Genomic DNA, 20378 nt, shown 5'->3' with positions numbered 1-20378 from the left:
TATGTCCCACTCCATTCCCCCTTTGCAGCCATGTTGTCACTATGGTAGCCCCTCTTTGCTGCTAATTATATATCTGTATGTATCCTTCAACCTATCAACTGATCATGCTGCAGTACTTTTAGCCGCTTTCCAACTGTGTGTGGCCTCATTGTTTACTCTCCCTCAGCTCAGAAGTTGGATTCCCATATGAGAAAACATGCCAATCATGCTCTTCACTGTTCATTCTTTTTTCACAACAAATGAATGAACAACATAGAGGATTCACAGGTCCCACCAAATCCTTGCCTGTATGCTACAGCCTTCTCACTCAAAGGATGCTTGCTAAAGTGACTACTTGTCTGGCACCTCTTCCTCTCCTACCATCCTTCTCGTGCCCAATCCTGTGCCTGTTTGAACTGGCCTTGTCTGCATCTGGTCCTCCTCTGAGGTGTCCTGCAGCTCTGTTCTTCGCGTCCCTTTTACTGTATTCTGCTATCCTTTTTTCTTTTCCTCTCTCCCACCCTTGTCTGTGTTCCACCCATCTCCACCTCCACGACATAACTCACTCCTTCTGTTACAGTGATTTGATCCCAACTCCCCAAACCTTCTGTCCGTATCTCTCCAGTTGTCTTTTACCTTGCTGTTGCACCGTGCATGTTTGTACATCATATTTGTATTGCTTCTTGTCTATTTGCTCCTGTACCATGCATGTATTGCATGAGATGACACCTTTTCTGTAGTGAGAGCTACTTCTGGTCACTGCAGAGTATCACTAGCTACTGTCTAATATATGGTTGTTAGATAATGGTACTTAAAGTCCTCATAACTTAAACACCAATCTTAAAGTATTGCAGTCCAGCTCGTTTGGTCGTAGGGCATTAATGCCACTCGAGCCATATAGCAAATGTTAACTTGTGGGGTCCGCAATGATCAGTTTGTCCTGTGTTTATAATTCACACTGCAAAACTTGTTATTGTGCAATACATAAGATGAATCTGCTATTTTTTAGACTTGGGTCACAAACGGTCATTAGCTATACTACATTTTCATAGGTGTTTGCAGACTTCATAGCTATCTACAAGTAATCCTACCTTGGCAGTGACTGGCACACTATACAGCAGTCACTCTATAATGACACACGCATTAATATATGAAGATTTTGCTTTAAGTAGCTAGGCACTCTTTAAGCACAGGAAAAAAGAACAGAAGAAAAACAAATAAAGCAATGATGAAGAGAAAGGAGAGGAAGGAAGAAAGGAAGGACAAGAAGAAATAAAAAGGAAGTAGAGGGAGATAAAGGAAATGTGAGGAACAAAAAGGAAGAGAGGACGAAAGCAAGAGGGAGTGAAGCAAACTAAGAGGAGGAAGAAAGAAGTGCGAGAAAGAAAGAAAGGGAAAGCCAGTGAAAGAGAGCAAAAGAAAAGCGGATACAAAAAAGAGAAAACCAGGAAGTTCAGGGAGTAAATGACAGAGAAAGGGGGAGAAAGTTATGGGGAGAGGGAGAGCATTACATAGGGAAGGAGAAAGGAAACCATGAAAAAAGGAAGAAAGAAGAGGATGAGAGAAACAAGAATGAGAGAAAAAAGACATGAGAGAAGGTAGATTAACAAACAGCAAGAATAAAAAGGAAACTGAAAAGAATCAGAAGGTAAACAAAGAACAACCAACAAAATAGAAAACCAAAAAGGACTAAAATAATTAACAGGGTGAAGAAGTGAAAGGGGAGAAAGAAAGAAAAAGGGAAGAGGTAAAATAACTGAAACAAGGGAGGAATGTCACAAGGAAAACATGGAGGGTAAGGACATAGTAAGCAGGCGTCAAAGAAAAGAAAAAACAAGTGAAAGAAATGGAAAATCAGGATATGGGGATAAGGCAAGGTGGAAGGATGTAATGTAAGGGGGGGGAGAGAGAAAGGCCAAAGGGATAAAAGTAGCAGAAAGGAAGAAATGAAAGACAAAGGTGAAAGACAACAGGAAATTGAAAACAAAAGACAGGAAGCAGAATATAAAAGAGATAAAGAAGAGATGTTGAGAAAGAAAGGAAAAAAGTGCGGAGAAACAAAAACTACAAGTGGAGAAAGTATGAAAGGAAGTAGAAGAAAAAAGTAGTAACTAACAAAACATAGAAGGATATAAGAAAAAAGCAGCAGAAGAAAGAAACATAGAAGTAGTGAATGAAAATAAACGAACTTTTCAATAATGTGGGCTACATGATCCTGCATTTTCAGCTTGTCAGGCCCCACAGAAAGCTGCACACTGTGTTTTACAGTGCTGCATTAGCATTCTGGCTACTGGATTTTGTGGATCATTTGCAAACTACTCAGAAGTAGCCTGAGAGCTACTCTTAGCTCACGACGGGGTTTAAGACCCCTGGCGTACAGCATATTTGTGTGAGGAAAAAAAAAAATTGTTTCCCACCACTGTGTTATTGAAGCTAGAAAACCATCTTTTGACTACACAAAAACCAGCACTATTTGCTTTGTCAATGCATGTTTGATTCATAATGACCCTCCCTTTGGCATGGTGTCTTGTCCTCTCTCCTCTCTCAATCATCTTACTCGTGTATCCTAGGTTATATCCCAGGAACTCCGGACTATAAGGAGAAAGAAGACATGTATGATGAAATTATTGAACTGAAGAAGGTATTGTGATGCTGTTTATTACTTTACCTGTAGATTTGCAATTCATTTAAAACACTCTAGTCTGTACGTACTGTTGCCGTAGTTGGCCAAATCTTTGACAGTACATTACAGGGTGTTGAAATAGACATAGTATAAGCTGTTTGGGACAGAGATGCAATTCAGTGGCAACCTTGGTATATGGAGACCTGGGCTCAACCCCATGCTTAGGAATACACACATATTGAGTTAGTACAAGCAATTTTTTTTATCTCTACATGAGTCTTATAATTTACATGTTTGCACACTCTTTTCCAATGATATCTTTGTGTAAGAGTGAATCAGACCCCACATGTGATACTGTTCTATGTCCACCACCTTATGTTTGAGATGCTACCTCTACAATAAAAATGTTGCAAAGTACTTTAATACTCATTGTAGCTTGGCCGGTACTATATTAATTTTTGTTAACAAAATGATATGTTCTTTCTTTTCTATAGATTCTTTACTTTTCCTTTTTATTTTATGGTTTTTCAGAATGGGCCCTTAGCAGTGAGTCAGACCCTAAATACCTCCACTGGAAATGTTTTCTATGGCTTTAATATTCCATTGACACTTCGAACCCTGTAGAGGTGGCTCAATAAATTATACAGTCACAACTTCCAGTCTCATATTAGTTTTCTGATATTTGACTTGTAAGCTATGGTGGCTGTAGTTGCATACGCAAGCTTTTCCTCCATCTTTTTCCATGTCTTTTCAGACAATTTATTTCAAGGCCAACCTCATTACTTACGATTTACATTTTGTTTGTCAGTATTTAATTTCTGTATGGGCTGCTTGAAAGAAGTACAAAAAATAATTTGGGCTTCATGTGTTTCTGCGCAGATAACATTATTGTGTAATGGTTGCATTACACTATTTTTGCTTTCTGGACCCTGCAATTCAATGAGATAATATTCTCCTGAGACAATAGGTGGGGCAGATAAGAAAGAATACCACCCCAGACTATGTGCAGTGAATAGAAATAGTACTTTTTACATTCATTTGTGACTTGGTAGTGTAAGAATACACCATGTGCAAGCTCAGCTCACAGCTCTAGGTTCTTTTACTCAAGATCAAGACTTCCCTTTGAGTCAAGCAGAAAAACAAGTTTGAAAATGCAGTCTATATTTAGATACACATCACATCACATACACAAGTGTGATGTAAGAAGTTGCACATCATGTACAGGCTCATGACCATCAGAAGAAGCAATCACAAAGTCGTGATATGTAAGAAACAAAAAAGTCGTGGCCCTGCAATCAAGCCAGTGTTTCATGAGATGCATTCATCTGCTTCTTTCAGGGCTATGTAGGGAATCTCTCAAGAGGAGAAGCTGCAGGATGTAATGTTACTATGAAGGGGTGCACCCTTCATTTCCGTTATCCATCGGTCACTAATCTCTTCCAAGGGAACTACGGATAAATCTGAATGAGTTCACTGGCAAGGCAGGAAGAAAATGCTGTTTTGGGGAGCTAATCTTCCCTCTACAAAGGATCTTGCGCTGATGTTGAAAATCCCATATTTCCTCTAAAGAAATTATTGTTCTGGTGTCATCAAGGCGTCTCTGATGGCTGCCTCTTTTGAGTGAGGTTGTCTGTGTATATTACCAACTCAAACAGTAGTTTCTAGGGCTGTGGGCGTCTGAGTCTGTAGGACAACAGGCTACGACAAATGAAAGATTGACCTAACAAAATAAATAAGGGTTGACCTTTGGTCCATCATATTAAGTTTCTAGTACCATGGATGCCAGTAAATGACAAATGGTTACATTATCCACCAGGCTGCAGCAACAAGGAAGCTAGGAGCTGGCTACAGTAATTAATCTAAAAGACTTTCTTGCCCTTCCAGTAGAGTTATTCTTAGACTCCTTTTAGTGACGCTCCCAAAAGGCATTTCACTGATGGCTGAAATCCTGGCAGATTTTCTGCATAAATAATTTCATTTTAGGGGGAGAAAGTTGAAAATGTGGAAAAGAAAAAAACTACTGGTATATATTTAGCTCTTATTGAAACCTGTAGACCTTTAAGCTCCCATGTAATTTTGAAAAACGGTTATACGTCATTATATAGTTGATTATTTTGACCCACCATCTTCTGGAAGATGTAACTAAGCAGATGAGGTAAACTAGATCAGGATCCCTTGAAAACCTTTGCAATATGAAGATTATTAATTTGGCTGGTGACAGTATTGGGACAAAGATTATGAAGCCTATACATTTGTCTTTCAGGACAGGCCATGTACATCATGCATGGAAATAAGCCATTGTTCTTCCCCCTTCTTAAAAAGGATGGTGATCCGTAAAGTCCATGCCTAATTAGACGTGTCTCATTGTTACTGTGTTGCACCAAAGTTATAGAAAGTGAAGCCATCTTACAACCGTTTCCCTATTTGGAAGACAGGGCCACAACTGCAGTGCTGTCACCTACAAATCTGATCCACCACTACAGTCTAGTAGTTTCCCCACTAACTACATGCCCATAACCTTTACAAAAAGGTAGCAGACCCTGCGTCAAACCTCAAACCAAGCAACTGTTCTTGTAGGAAAAATTATTTTCTTTCTCTTAGGTGCAAAATAGGTCTGGTATAAATAATAAAAATGGGTCCGCTTGATTCTAGCATTGCTGGTCTCATCTTGCACTAAGGCACACATTCTGGTTCATTTACTTTCAGTAAGCAGCTCTTGGAGATCTCCAACCCATAAGCTGCGTGCTTCGAGCAATGTGCACTTTCTGTCCTACTTTAGCATGGTGTATTGGTGCAACATTATAGCTCTGCGTGACCCAGCTTCAAGCATCAGCTCCCACGTATGGGACTCCACTGGCTCGGCTTGGGAAATCTGTCCAGATTTCTTGCACTCTTCTGGACACCTTCGCAAACTGAAGAAACTGAGGAGGCACGACTTACATTTCAACGAGGGTGGAGACAAAGGTCACAGGGAATAGGTCTCTTAAAGTCTGACAGCCCCCTCGAACCATTATTGTACACTTTTATTGGTAGGTGTCTGTCAAAAAGGTCGAAGCCACCAAATATTCAACAGTGAGAATGGGGGGCATCGCAAGACCTCCTTATTTGCTAATCCCTGTCCACTGAGATCTACTGCACTGTAAATTTACACTCCTCCACCACATGGGAGCCACTAAGATGTTTAGGCAGGGCATTCGTTTCCACTGTACCCTCCAGCAACCTTTTCTCCCAATTTCGACCCCTAATCACACCACATAGTTGTATACTGTAACAGATTGATGATATAGTACATTTATAGATTATAGCAATCGCAGGCTTCCCAGGTCTGTATTCCATTTCAGAGTAGGCTAACCCTGCTTTTCTTACCAGCCCACACGAGGAGATCGGGAGGCTGTTCAGTTCCAGGAAAAAAATTCGACACAGAAACATGCACACAGAGTTCTGTATGATGTTTAGGCATTGTGGTTAAACTACCATTTTGCTGATTGCTTATCTGCCCATACCTAGCTTAATCCTGTTAATAATGGTATGGATTAACAAGGCCCGTAATTGTTGGCCAAAGCATTTCAGGCCCAGCGCTAACACCTTCAGACATATCGAGAAGTCTGGGAGACATTTTTTATTTAAAACTTGCAAGACCTCTCCAGATTAGTAAAGTTACTGCATTCTGTTTTGGTATCTTAGAGATCTTAACAAATCTCCCTTTCCTGCCAAAAGATTGTGAGAAAACAGTGGTTCAGCTCTCTGATGCGGGGTTGCACAAGTGTTTATCTGTAAGAGTTCAAATTGTATGCAAGGCTTATATCTAGGCCTCAGTAGGAAGAACTGGCTTTGTCAAAATCTCTCTAACCTTGACTGACTTTCCATTCAAAAACGTTTTATTTTTAAATGCGTTTGCATGGCTATCTAGTTTTAAAATTAAGTTCAACTTGTCTGCTCTTTTTTTTTTTTAATTACAAATTGAGTGGTTATCCTCCCATATGGTACGAGCATTGACTTGTTTCTGCCAGTTTAGTGATGTTAATTAAAGGTACTAAATCAAAGGCGCTTTTCATTGGGTAAAATGATGTATCCTTTTTCTCATCAGGCCGCATCCCTAAAGCTGACTTGTATGCCTTGTGTGCTTGTAGTGCCTTGGAGATGAGCACTGCTCGTCTGGCTGCGTGTTGTGATTCTCTGTTGCATTGGACCCTCTTAAATTGCATCCACCCATAGACCTTCAGTCTTGGGTAAATGCTTCATGTGATTTGCAGGAGCTCGTGTGGTGGAACCTAAGGTTTAATTTGAATGATCCTTTATTCTCTTAGTGACCCTGCCCTTTGCACCCCGTCTATTCTTTGGTGGGATAAGAGGGGGATCTTTCTGAACATTGTTTCCATCAGCCATCAGGAGCGACCACGGCTTCATGACAGCTGGAGCCTGCTCTAACATCTGAGTGCACTCCAATGTACATCGTATTTTTACAATAGTACCAGTGCTTCATGTTTACACTACACATGTATGATATTAATCACTGACTGTAAAGTATTGCAGAAGGTATGCAAGACAAATAAAAAAGTGTAAGCCCTGTAAATGAGTGAAGTTCTATTACAAATTCTCAAGCTACTGTTGTTACTCATGTCATGGCAACACCCTCTTCTCACATACTTTTAAAAATGTCTGCGACAACTGACACATAAAAGCTAGGATAGTCTGTTCACAGGCACAGAGGACCAACCCATCCAGAGATCAGCCTCTCCGAAGACCTATGACAGCATCAGCAGACATGGCCCAGTATAGTCAGTGTTGTGTAACTATATTTAGTCTTGGTGCAGGTATTCAGCTGCTGTATCACAGTTCACTGTATCGCAGATCATTAGCTACTGACTTCTATGGCATATCAAATATATATAAGCATATATATACATATGGTTGTGATTCTTGCTATAAATACATATATAGGTTGGTGTACAAAAAACATTTATAGTATACCGTTATACATGTTAAGTGTTTGTGTCTGTGTTTGGGCATGTGAGCTATCCGAAGATGAAGGAGACGAGGAGCATTCACAAAAAACCCTACTGTGTTTCAGCACCACAATATGAAGGCCTTTTCTCATGTATTCTGAGGAAGGGATCATGGAACACATGCCCTCTTCCTCTGCTCCACATGACTGGCCACATACCTGCTCATACCACACACGAAGGGGACAAGAGGCAGCTGATCATCAATCTCCCTCCTAGCAAAAGCTATACCACACTCAAAAATTGATGATGAATTGTATTCACACTTCTGGTGTGATTACATCATTTTGGAAGCAATGTTCTCACCCACTTTTGTGGCATAATTCATCCTCTGGCATGCTTCAGTTTCCCTTATACCATAGTGTTGGCATGGGAACATCCCCCTGTAGTTGCACATTCCTGACGGTGGGAGATGAACAGATATAAATGGCATTAGACCCTTGACCAATGTGACAACAGGGCGATGCTCCTAATCAGGGTTAGCAAATTCCTAATTAGACAACTGAGAAAGCTCCTCCATCTACAAAACATACCAAAAGGAAGTTGTGTGTACATGGTACATAGCTAACACTTTTAAGTGAAGATACTTAAACTGACTCAGTGAAATAGCTAGAGACAGAGAAATCTTGTAATCCTGATGAACATAATAGTTAATTGCCTAAACACATAGACAGTTAACTAGGGGCCAGATGTAAGAAAAAAGGCATTTGCGATTCGGAAATAGCGATTTTTAAGAACTCGCTATTTCTGTTTTGCAAAATGCAAGGTATCATATTTGCGATTCGGTAATAGCGATTTCTTAAAAATTGCAAATGCTATTAACGAATCGCAAATTGCGATACAGACCCCATCCGCACCTATGGGCCTGTAGGCCCAAATTTGTGAATTTTTTGCATTTCCCAAATTGTGAATTCCTAACTGGAATTCGCAATTTAGGAAATGCAAAACCCCAGGGTGCTGGGGGCATAAGGCCCCCACTGCTGCACCCCAAAAAAATATTTCAGGACATGTAAGGCGCACACATGCCAAAGGGGCATGTGTGCATTAAATGTCCATTTTAAAAATGCAGTTTTAATGCATTTTTAAAAATTTGCACATGGTTACCACCAAGTTCAACTAGGTGGTAATAGCGATTCCTTAATGCCCAATTCGCATTAAGGAATTGCTTGTTAAATGTGGTTTAGAAATCGCAAATAAGGATTCCTTATTTGCAATTTCTTATTTAGAGAATCGCAATTTGCGATTCTCTAAACAGGCTCGCAAATTTAAGGAATCGCTATTTTAGCGATTCCTTAAATTTGCGTTGCGAATGCCTTTCATAAATACTGAAAGCCATTTTAGCCTTCGCAAACGGGCATTTGCACCATTTGCGAATGCAAAAAGGCTTGATACATCTGGCCCCAGATGATGGTAGGGTGGAAATGCCCAGGGACCATCCACATATTTTAATCCTGTCTAAGGAACCAATAAACAAAGATCAAATCGATTGGGTATCCCTGAAGGCAGGTTTAACCATTCATGATTGGATCGCTCCATCTATTATTGTGTTTAACATATGACCAATCTCCACATCTGTGCACTATGGTCCAAGGGGTGTAGAAGGATGAAACAAGGCATGAAAGTGGATGAGGGCATTGCTTCCAAAATTATGGGATCACACTAGAAGGGAGACTAAAATTCATCGTCAATCTTTGAGTGTGGTATAGTATACCAACTCATCATGGGTGCAAAGCTGTATGTATTGGATATGTCCAGAAACGTTGGTACACACCAAACATGCTTTCAATAGACTATGTCTATCATTTATAGCACTCAAGTGCCATAACAGCCATATTGTTCCTGAACATGTTATTGTGGAGTTTGTTAAAAGGTGAAATAAACAGGTCCTCATGGCCAGCATTCCAAATGTTTTGTAATGCATAATTTAGAATGGAACCTTTCTGACTCCCCGAGGACTCTCTATCAGTTTGACCTACTCACTAGAATAGAATGTAATGAAAGCTTGGTTTAAAATGTTGGAGTTCACAGGTACATGCAGAGGAATAAAGACTTAAGATTTACAGATCAGTGTCTGGCCTAGTCATTCAGTGGGTAGCAGGCTGGGGAAGACGCTACACTAAGTTGTATTGTAACTTAATCATATATAGATGCTCCAGTACAGCAAAAGGAAAAGCCTTTGAAGAAATATCCACAACTTAATTAAAATATTTTTAAATCCCAAAACAATGTGTTCTGAGATTTATTTGCTATCAACAGGTAATATTCCATCAGATATGCAGATGCACAGAAAATAGTTGTACTGCAGAACCATTTTTACAGATAATCATTGTTTTTATTCTGATAGTAAATTGACTTCTGAGACTGATAGCATATCTGATGTTGAGGTATCACTGCAAAAAATTTAGATTTTAGACTGTCCAGTGAGTTGTAGGTGTTTTTTGCTATTGTTTCGGTCTTCCAGGTATTTTAAAGATATGTGGGAGGTTGAGCTGTGAGTCTGTTCCCTTGTAGACGTTACAAGTACAAAGATCAGAAGGGGACGTATTGAAAACAAAACTGCGGCGATTAGAGGAGGAGAACAGCAAAAAAGATCGACAGATTGAGCAGCTATTGGATCCCTCCAAGGTACCTGTATTTGTTGACATGCCTCCCTTTTATAGTAACACAAATTCCGTTTAAAATATCACAAGGTTATCAGTTTCTGCTCTACAGGTTCTTGGTGGGCCACTCCTACTAGGAGACATACACGATGTAACAAGTGCCCTTTGTTTTATTCTTGTTGCAGGGCTCAGAGTTTTCCAGAAGTTTAGTGGATAAACGTAATGATTCAAGTGTGGTAAGAGGAACTTCAAGTCAACATATCTTTCCATTCTTTAGCCATGTATTTGGTTACTGAGTCTCACTTCAAATGCTCAAATTTGTCTTTTTTAGCCGTGCCACTATTATGAGACTTCTGTAATGGGAGATTGAGTACTATATAGTCAAAATTCTAGCTAGCTGTCTTCACCTGATGTATGTGTCTAATTTGTCCTTGTGATGATAGAATAATCCAGAAGGAGTTAAATTGGCCTTCAATTTCCACGGAAAACTAATTGCAATCCTTTGTGATTTGTTAATATGTTCATTTTCCTTCCTCTGATAGGTCATTAATGGTTTGAAGCAGAAGATTCTTAGGTTGGAGCAGCAGTGCAAGGAGAAAGATAACCTGCTTAAGTAAGTGTTCTCTTGAAGCTCAGTGCTCTGACATAGGTTTGGGAAAGTCCCAAGTGAATACTGTTGTTAGAAATACCTGCCAGCCTGTGAATATTCACTGACAAAATAAGCAATGTTTTGGTTATCTGTTATGGCCATCAACTAGCTAAAATAATTTAAAAATAAAATAAAAATACCAGAACTTTGCATTTGTTATGATCCAAAATGAAAACTGAAAATACCAGCAAATGGCTAGCTACATACTATAACTCCACCCCAAACACATTGTTGATAGCCTCACTCATAATATAACTCCACCCCAAATACACTGTTGTTAACCTCACACATGTGAGTTCATGTGCTTTGTCTAACACCACTGGTCGATAGAAACATCTTTAATTCTCTGGTCTTTGCCTGTCTCTTCAGTATCTCTTGGCCTGATTGTAAAGAAATGGCTCCCTGTTGCAGTTACCCCCCACTTTTTGCCTGATACTGATGCTGACTTGACTGAGAAGTGTGCTGGGACCCTGCTAACCAGGCCCCAGCACCAGTGTTCTTTCACCTAAAATGTACCATTGATTCCACAATTGGCACACCCTGGCATCCAGATAAGTCCCTTGTAAGTGGTACCCCTGGTACCAAGGGCCCTGATGCCAAGGAAGGTCTCTAAGGGCTGCAGCATGTCTTATGCCACCCTGGAGACCCCTCACTCAGCACAGACACACTGCTTGCCAGCTTGTGTGTGCTGGTGAGAACAAAACGAGTAAGTCGACATGGCACTCCCCTCAGGGTGCCATGCCAGCCTCTCACTGCCTATGCAGGTATAGATAAGTCACCCCTCTAGTAGGCCTTACAGCCCTAAGGCAGGGTGCACTATACCCTAGGTGAGGGCACCAGTGCATGAGCACTGTGCCCCTACAGTGTCTAAGCAATACCTTAGACATTGTAAGTGCAGGGTAGCCATAAGAGTATATGGTCTGGGAGTCTGTTTTACACGAACTCCACAGCACCATAATGGCTACACTGAAAACTGGGAAGTTTGGTATCAAACTTCTCAGCACAATAAATGCACACTGATGCCAGTGTACATTTTATTGTAAAATACACCCCAGAGGGCACCTTAGAGGTGCCCCCTGAAACCTTAAACGACTATCTGTGTAGGCTGACTAGTTCCAGCAGCCTGCCACAACCGAGACATGTTGCTGGCCCCATGGGGAGAGTGCCTTTGTCACTCTGAGGCCAGTAACAAAGCCTGCACTGGGTGGAGATGCTAACACCTCCCCCAGGCAGGAGCTGTCACACCTGGCGGTGAGCCTCAAAGGCTCACCCCTTTGTGCCAGCACCGCAGGACACCCCAGCTAGTGGAGTTGCCCGCCCCCTCCGGCCACGGCCCCCACCTTTGGCGGCAAGGCCGGAGAAAATAATGAGAAAAACAAGGAGGAGTCACTGGCCAGTCAGGACAGCCCCTAAGGTGTCCTGAGCTGAGGTGACTCTAACTTTTAGAAATCCTCCATCTTGCAGATGGAGGATTCCCCCAATAGGAGGAGTCACAAAGAGGGTGTACCCACCCTCAGGGCTAGTAGACATTGGCTACTAACCCCCAGACCTAAACACGCCCTTAAATTTAGTATTTAAGGGCTCCCCTGAACCTAAAACTTTAGATTCCTGCAACTTACCGAAGAAGAAGACTGCTGAGCTGAAAACCCCTGCAGAAGAAGAAAGAAGACACCAACTGCTTTGGCCCAAGTCCTACCGGCCTGTCTCCTGCCTTCTAAAGAACCCAGCTCCAGCGACGCTTTCTCCAGGACCAGCGACCTCTGAATCCTCAGAGGACTGCCCTACTTCCAAGAGACCAAGAAACTCCCGAGGACAGCGGCACTGCTCCAAAAGAACTGCAACTTTGTTTCAAGGAGCAGCTTTAAAGACCCCTGCAACTCCCCGCAAGAAGCGTGAGACTTGCAACACTGCACCCGGCGACCCCGACTGGTGGAGAACCAACACTTCAGGGAGGACCCTCCGGCGACTCCGAGTCCGTGAGTAACCAAAGTTGTCCCCACTGAGCCGCCACAGCGACGCCTGCAGAGGGAATCCCGAGGCTCCCCCTGACCGCGACTGCCGGAACTCCCTTTCCCGACGGCTGGAAAAGACCCTGCACCCGCAGCCCCCAGCACCTAAAGGAACGGAACTCCTGTGCAGGAGTGACCCCCAGGAGGCCCTCTCCCTTGCCCAGGTGGTGGCTACCCCGAGGAGCCCCCCCCTTGCCTGCCAGCGACGCTAAAGAGATCCCTTGATCTCTCATTGATTTACATTGCAAACCCGACGCTTGTTTCTACACTGCACCCGGCCGCCCCAGTGCCGCTGAGGGTGTACTTTTTGTGTGAACTTGTGTCCCCCCCCGGTGCCCTACAAAACCCCCCTGGTCTGCCCTCCGAAGACGCGGGTACTTACCTGCTGGCAGACCGGAACCGGGGCACCCCCTTCTCTCCATTGCAGCCTGTGCGTTTTGGGCACCTCTTTGACCTCTGCACCTGACCGGCCCTGAGCTGCTGGTGTGGTGACCTTGGGGTTGCTCTGAACCCCCAACGGTGGGCTACCTTGGACCAAAAACTGAACCCTGTAAGTGACTTACTTACCTGTGAAAACTAACAAAAACTTACCTCCCCCAGGAACTGTGAAAATTGCACTGTCCACTTTTAAAACAGCTTATTGTGTTTTATGTCAAAAGTATACATGCTAATGAAATGATTCAAAGTTCCTAAAGTACTTACCTGCAATACCTTTCAAATTAGATATTACATGTAAAATTTGAACCTGTGGTTCTTAAAATAAACTAAGAAAAGATATTTTTCTATAACAAAACCTATTGGCTGGATTTGTCTCCGAGTGTGTGTTCCTCATTTATTGCCTGTGTGTATGTACAACAAATGCTTAACACTACTCCTTGAATAAGCCTACTGCTCGACCACACTACCACAAAATAGAGCATTAGTATTATCTCTTTTTGCCACTATCTTACCTCTAAGGGGAACCCTTGGACTCTGTGCATACTATTCCTTACTTTGAAATAGTGCATACATAGCCAACTTCCTACACTGATCATCTCCTTACTAAACAAAACAGAATATATATGGTCCTGATTCGTAGCTGTCTTTGAAGAGTTCCCAGTCTGTTTTTATCATTCCTCAAGTATATGAGCTATATCGGGGAGACACCTGTATATCGCCACAGATTTCTGATGGTTCATCTCTGCTGGTAATCTGGGAAAGGACCACGTTACCTTCCAAGTTTCAAATATCAGTGCGTTGTAGTTTATAGATGATGCACAGCAATGTTGTACAGCACTGTGAAGGAAAAGAGATACAGCTCCTTCAATATAAAGGAACCCTGTTACACTGCAGGTAAAGGCACAATCCTGTACTCAGAAAAGGGTCACTCAAATCCGGTCATGTAAAGCCATGAAGATAAAATTGTCTAATAGTAACCCGGTATGCTATATGTTAAGGATCTAGCTCAGCCTTTTACTTGTTTTGGACCACCTTCATTATGCAGCCTTTCAGAATCCTCTGAGGTGGTAACCATTTTACCTTCTTATTATCTATTTAGACCATGTGGACGACTTCCATCGTCCTTTTGGTGATTAGACCACTGCTGACATTGAAATTCGTCTCTGTTATCCTTACATCTTTACCACTCTGAAGTTGACTGCTGTGACCCAAACTCTATGCATCTTGAGACCCATCTGGCTTAATCTGTATCAAGAAGAACCTAATGCTTTGTTCTTGCTTCATTAAGTTGGCAGTACCTACGCCCCATTACTGTATTAGAAATGGAGAATTCTTTCTCCCTTTAGAATCCACACCCACCTTACCCTGTTTCCAGCGTTAATAAGTATTCTAAAAGCCCTCTTTTTGACTGTCAGGCAGAGTTAATAAGAATTTAGAACTGCCAGGAATGGCAGTTGCTTAGTTATGTGGCCCATGAATTGTACATCACCTCATGGCAGGTTTGACAGATAACCTTGAAATGTGTTTTGCTCACATACTCCAATATCTGCTGCCGGGCAGAAAGCAAGAGGCTTTCGACGTTCTAAGAAGAAAACAAGTGGTTTCCAATCACATCAGCTTGGCTTTTGTTTAAAAACAACACCCTGCAAATGCATTCAAATTGAAGAGAATGGTGCTCCTATAATAATGCTTTTCTAAAGTGAAAAGTGCCACTTTACAAAGATTCCACATGCCCCTCTCTCGTCATACTCATAAGTCAGTCTGTAGCTTATTTTTCTGTGCTACAACCCTTGAACATGTCAGCCTAATTCAGAAGCTACTTTACACTGAACACTTCAGTTCTTCTCAGATTTTTGCATTTTACTCAAAATCTTAAAGTGTTACCTTAATTTTGTAACTTTTTTCTGAAGGTAGTATATTTTGTTCTCTGTTTTTTGGTTGAGATGTTTCATTTCACTCCTGGTTTCTCATAAGCTGTTCTGCTTGGCAGGTGCAGTTCATGTGGCGGAAAGACTAAATGGAAGATTGCACATCAAGTTTGTGTTATCTGCATTACATACTGTCTCTTGATTAACAAGTGTTTTGTCTTCCTTGAGGTATCATACAGGTTTGCTTTCTGGGTTTTAGTTAAAACCAAACAAATCATTTTAATCCTTTGTTAAACTGGAAACCACAGAAAATCATTTTCCCTGACAGTGAAGTGGATCAAAGACCTGTTATGAGAAAACAATTCTCCTGCTAGCCAGATACAGACAAGATAGGAGTGGTGCCAAACTGAATCTCCTGTGCTGAGTGTTGGAGGCTGAGTTAGGGTTCCTTCTAAGGTCTGCAGGATGGGTGGAAGGAGCGCTGAGAAGTGTGCGTTATCTTGTGCAGGGAATGGCAGCCACTTAGGGATAGGAAAAAGTTTAGACATTGAAGGTGGACTATGTCCTCATTGGAAAGATGGTGGCCAACTGGAACGAAGACTAAAAGAATTAAGGATTGCTGCGATGTCTGTCACACACACTGTCCTCTATGTTCTATACCAAACCAAACAATTCAGTTCATGGGTGCAGAACAATTTAGGAGACCCCACCACCAAAAGGAAAATCCAATATGTAGCCCTAAGGGTTCCAGAAATCGATCACAAGGATATTAACACACCAAAGAGTTATGTAAAAGAGGAATTGGGTCAATAGGTGAGACCAGCCTCACACTCACTCTTGGCCCAACATTTGCATTCTACCTTAAAGAGCATTCTCTCATACAGGGGGTGAGCTTTGTTAATTTCCTGCAACCCTTTAGGGCCGTTCTGCTCTGCTTCAGAATGAGAGGAAACGAAATGAAAGGAATGCATCACTCTTAGTCTGAGAATGAATTTAAGGCACTTCCCAAGTTTCATAAATGAAAAGAATAACGTGTGCTGCTATTTCAAATGCAGCAACACACATGTGGAACCCTGGACAACCCTGGAGACAGCCCGCAATGGGATTTATTTTCTGGGCAAGGTGTCGCTTTCCAGAGGAGTTTCTTCTTCTTTAAGTTGTAACACTTCCCCACCTTATATACTTTAAACAAACTTAAGAGGATGGTTCTAGAACCCCCCCTCCCTTTGAGTAAGTTGTGAAATTCACGCATTGGCTATGTCAGGTCATTTTGTTAGAAAACACGCATCAGGCTGGCCAAATTTTACAGTGTTTTTCCAAGACCGAGCTGTACCCTGTTCTATCATAAACATTTGCAGCCTGGTACCTGCTTATCTTCATTGCTCCCACTATGTTTTTGTTCCTTTCCCTGGTGAGAAGAGCAAACACAGGTTAACAAGCTGTGCATGGAAAAATACCTGTGCCACCAATGTGATGGTATTTGAAGCTAAGAAAGCACTAAATGGGCTCAGTGGTCAAGATGGAGCCGGTGGTTAAATACAGATCCTCTTCAGGAGTATGAAGCCTTATAAATACAACAGCACTGTACAATACAATACAATACAATACACTATGGCCCTCATTTCAACCTTGGCAGTCGGACGAGGCTCAGCAGCCCATGCGGCCGGAAACCCGCCGGCCGCATTTGGACATCCCCGTTGGGCCGGCGGGCGGAAACAGAGGGGATGTCGGCCGTAACATTGCAGCTAGCTCCTAATGGAGCTGGTGGCAATGTGGCGGTTCACCGGGTGCAGTAGCACCCTTCGCGCTTTTCACTGTCTGCCAGGCAGGAAGTGAAAATCGCGATGGGGCTGTGCCTGGAGGCCCCGGCACAGCCCATGCCAAGTGCATGGGCAGTGCAGGGGCCCCCAGTGGCCCCGCGACTCCCCTTACCGCCAGGCTGGCGGAAAGGGGAGTCAAAATCCCCAGGGCAGCGATGCAAGCAGCGCTGCCGTGGCGGATTCTGACCGCGGGACAACCATGGCGGTAAACCGCCAGTCCCGACGGTGTGACCACGGCTCAAAATATGGCGATTTGTACCACCAGCCTGTTGGCAGTACGATCGCCACTTCAACCCTGGCGGTCAGGTTTGTAATGAGGCCCAATGTGCTTATTACTACCAAGTGGAACCCATTACTAAAATGAAAGGTTGAGTAAAAACCTGCAGGAATTTAAACTGCAACCTTGCTGGTCACATAAAACTACTTGTAGTGGGTGGATGACTTACTGATGTATTTATCCAGGTTTGTACCTTGTTTCGTACAAGTTACACCAGCATCTCTGCAACAGAATCATTAACTCACTGATCTGTCTTGAATAATGAATCAAACCTTTGACTCTGTAAAGACTACAGCTAGGCGATATAAATAGAGATATGACATCCGTATGAGCGTTGGGGTTTTTGGGTCCCCAATTTTCAGTTATACTACCTAGCTGCCCAGCCACTACGCGAACTACTGGTATTATACAATACCCAAAATGGATTCTGTGTTCACTATCTGATTACAATTGATGCTTCCACTTGGCCACCCATTGAATCCTGCAGGTGCCCAGCTGCTGGCCACGACGTGTTGTGCTTGGCATCGTCTGGCCCGCCTTCTGTCTTGCAAATTGTTATACTCAGCGGCATTCCCGTGGGCAAAAATAAATGACTCCCCCTTACGGCAGAGAAAATGGTGCAACATACCCTTTGCTCTCTTCATCTTTCCACTATAGGTGACATCTTCCCGCAAGATCCTATATTCTCACAAATGGAGGACAGTCGCTTTGAAACCTGCCATGTACATGGATCATTTTGTCCTCTGACGTTTGCAGAGCACACTGCTGGCGGTTTTGCCTACTTAGCCAGTGGCGCCTTTGGACTTCCCACCTCTCACACTAATTATAACAGCAGACACCAGACTTGGTTTCCAAGATGTGACGTGCATGCCCTGAGCTTCTCTCCATTCGCGATCGTAGGAGTGTGGGAGGCCAGGGTGGCGGACTTAGGGAATCAGTTGTCCGATAAGATATGGCATGACTGTTGTTCCCAAACACGCACAGTATCTCTTAATCATGGACACTAACTTTTCCACTACAAATTTCTCTGTAGAATCTATGTAACACATACTGAATTAGCAAAAATAGACCCCTCTCGATCCTCTGCTTGTCTGAAATGTAAAGCAGAAAATGCAGACTTTGCTCATTTAACATGGACATGTGGCAAGGTGGCGGACTACTTGAGGAATGTTTTCAATACATTGACGTCTGTGGTGGGTACCGCTGTTACTCCTGACCCGTTGATGGAGCTGCTGGGATATGTGGAGAACATTGCTAAACCTCTTTGACGCATTGCAGCCATAGCCCTTCTCCTGGTGAAGCGGGAAATAGCTTTACATTGGGGTTCCGGGACGCTACCTTAGGTGCGGGCATGCCTCCAGAGCCTCATTTCTTGTCATACAACTATCAAAATATATGCCTCTCTGTAGCCTCCTGCTTTGCGTCAGAAGGATGTTTGGCAGCCTTTGAGGGGCCACTTTTCGATTATGACTGACTCTGAGCTGTTGAACGATTCTGCCCATGAACATTCTGCCGCCACATCATGTGGCTGTCTGAAACAGAGGCATCGTCGCAATTTGACTCTGACCCCTCAGTGAGAATGATACATAATGTATGTCATCCTCCTATAACCCACATCTGCTGCACTTTCCATGAGACGGTTCTTTTCTGTATAGCTTATTATGTGTACATGTCTTGGAGTGTGATTGTATCACAACACATATGGGACATATGTCTGTCCCTGCTGGGTGCACAGTCTGGTATTTTTTTTATATAATTTTGGTTTGAAAACTTCATAAAAATAATTTTTTTAAAACAGATATGACGGGTTCTAAGCATGTTTCCACAGTTTTATCTTACTAACTCACTTTAGCTTTCTATTCATGTCCTAAAACTGAACAAAAACAGCTTAACAAGTCATATTTCTCCTTTTGACCAATTACATTTTAACATTACCTGTAACCTTCCATTTACCTTAAGAAAAAAAAATGACATTCAAATCTGTTCACCTCATGTTAGCGAAGACCTTGTTACAGAAAATATATTACATGTGAATGCATTTCTTAAATACTGGAAAAGCACCTTCTCCAGCAAATCTTTGTGGTGCTGAAATAGATAAACACCAATTAGTCATAATTTGTCACAAGACTGGAAAATATCCGAAAGCAAAGCTAGTGATGCATTATCTCTAACAAGGACCTTACCACGTTTTTATGCCTTTCTGTCTACCTTACTTATTCAAAAGGCAATAGAAAGCATTTGGGTGCACAAATCTAAATTGATACACTTTGCCTCAGAGTTGACCAGGAGACGTTGGGACCCGGATTTACTTCATCTCATTTTCTGTCAGTCACAAAGAATGCGTCTCAGAAGAGGAGCAAGCTTCTACATACAAACCTCTGACTCTGAGGATTCTTGCACAGAACTTGAGAAGCTAGCTTTGTCTTCATAAAGGATGTTTTGGTGGCTGTCAGGCGTCCCCAAACTGGTGCAGTGTACTCAAGTAGGTGGACAGTTTTGCTGCTTGGTGCCATGATGTAGCTATAGATGTTCTTCAAGCCAGTACATTTTAGATCCTTCAGTTTGCCTTATCGTTAGATGAACAAGTCTGTAACTTTGGAATAGCGAAAGGTTATCTAGTGGCCATTTTGGCTCACATTTTCTTCAGATCAAAGCTTATTATTTAAGCTTCCATTTGTGTCCAGGTCAAACACTTTTCCCCATGTTTGCTGTTAACAGACCAATTACATTTTCCCAGCGAAACCTAAAGGCAATTCTGTCAAAGGGAATGCAGACACTGTTCCTTTTGTGAGGAATGTTTCAATTTCAGATATTTCCAGGCTGTTGCCTGTATCAAGGCATACTTTCATAAAGCACTACAGTTTGTAATCTGCCACTATTTTCGGGTATGTCCCACTGTTTTTCCGATTCTCTTCCACCAAGCTTGAGATTAATCTTGCTTTGTTCTGCTGCTTATAAATATTAGAGAAAATCTGATGATGGAGAAGGAAAAGTGATTTACCTGTAATCCTAGTTCGCCATCAGGGATATTCTCTCTGAATTCATAAACATTTATTCCACCTCCTCATAAACCAGAAATGTAGAGCCTCATTTTGAGTTGGGCAGTGCTGTC

General features: G+C 42.4%; 1 protein-coding gene across 3 annotated transcripts in view; it reads left to right on the top strand.

Annotated features, from left to right (window-relative positions):
- IQCE (IQ motif containing E) overlaps positions 1–20378 on the top strand; it is a 245168-nt gene that overhangs the window by 81592 nt on the left and 143198 nt on the right. For all 3 annotated transcript variants that reach the window (XM_069209950.1, XM_069209951.1, XM_069209952.1), the window contains 4 exons: positions 2550–2620; positions 10117–10230; positions 10391–10441; positions 10748–10818. In XM_069209950.1, the coding sequence (XP_069066051.1) occupies positions 2550–2620; positions 10117–10230; positions 10391–10441; positions 10748–10818 (307 nt within the window). The remainder of the gene's footprint in view (positions 1–2549; positions 2621–10116; positions 10231–10390; positions 10442–10747; positions 10819–20378) is intronic.

Source organism: Pleurodeles waltl, chromosome 10 (genome assembly GCF_031143425.1).
Source record: "Pleurodeles waltl isolate 20211129_DDA chromosome 10, aPleWal1.hap1.20221129, whole genome shotgun sequence".
NCBI lineage: Eukaryota > Metazoa > Chordata > Amphibia > Caudata > Salamandridae > Pleurodeles > Pleurodeles waltl.
The sequence above is the reverse complement of the archived record's forward strand: the minus strand, read 5'-3'. Positions and strand labels throughout refer to the sequence as shown.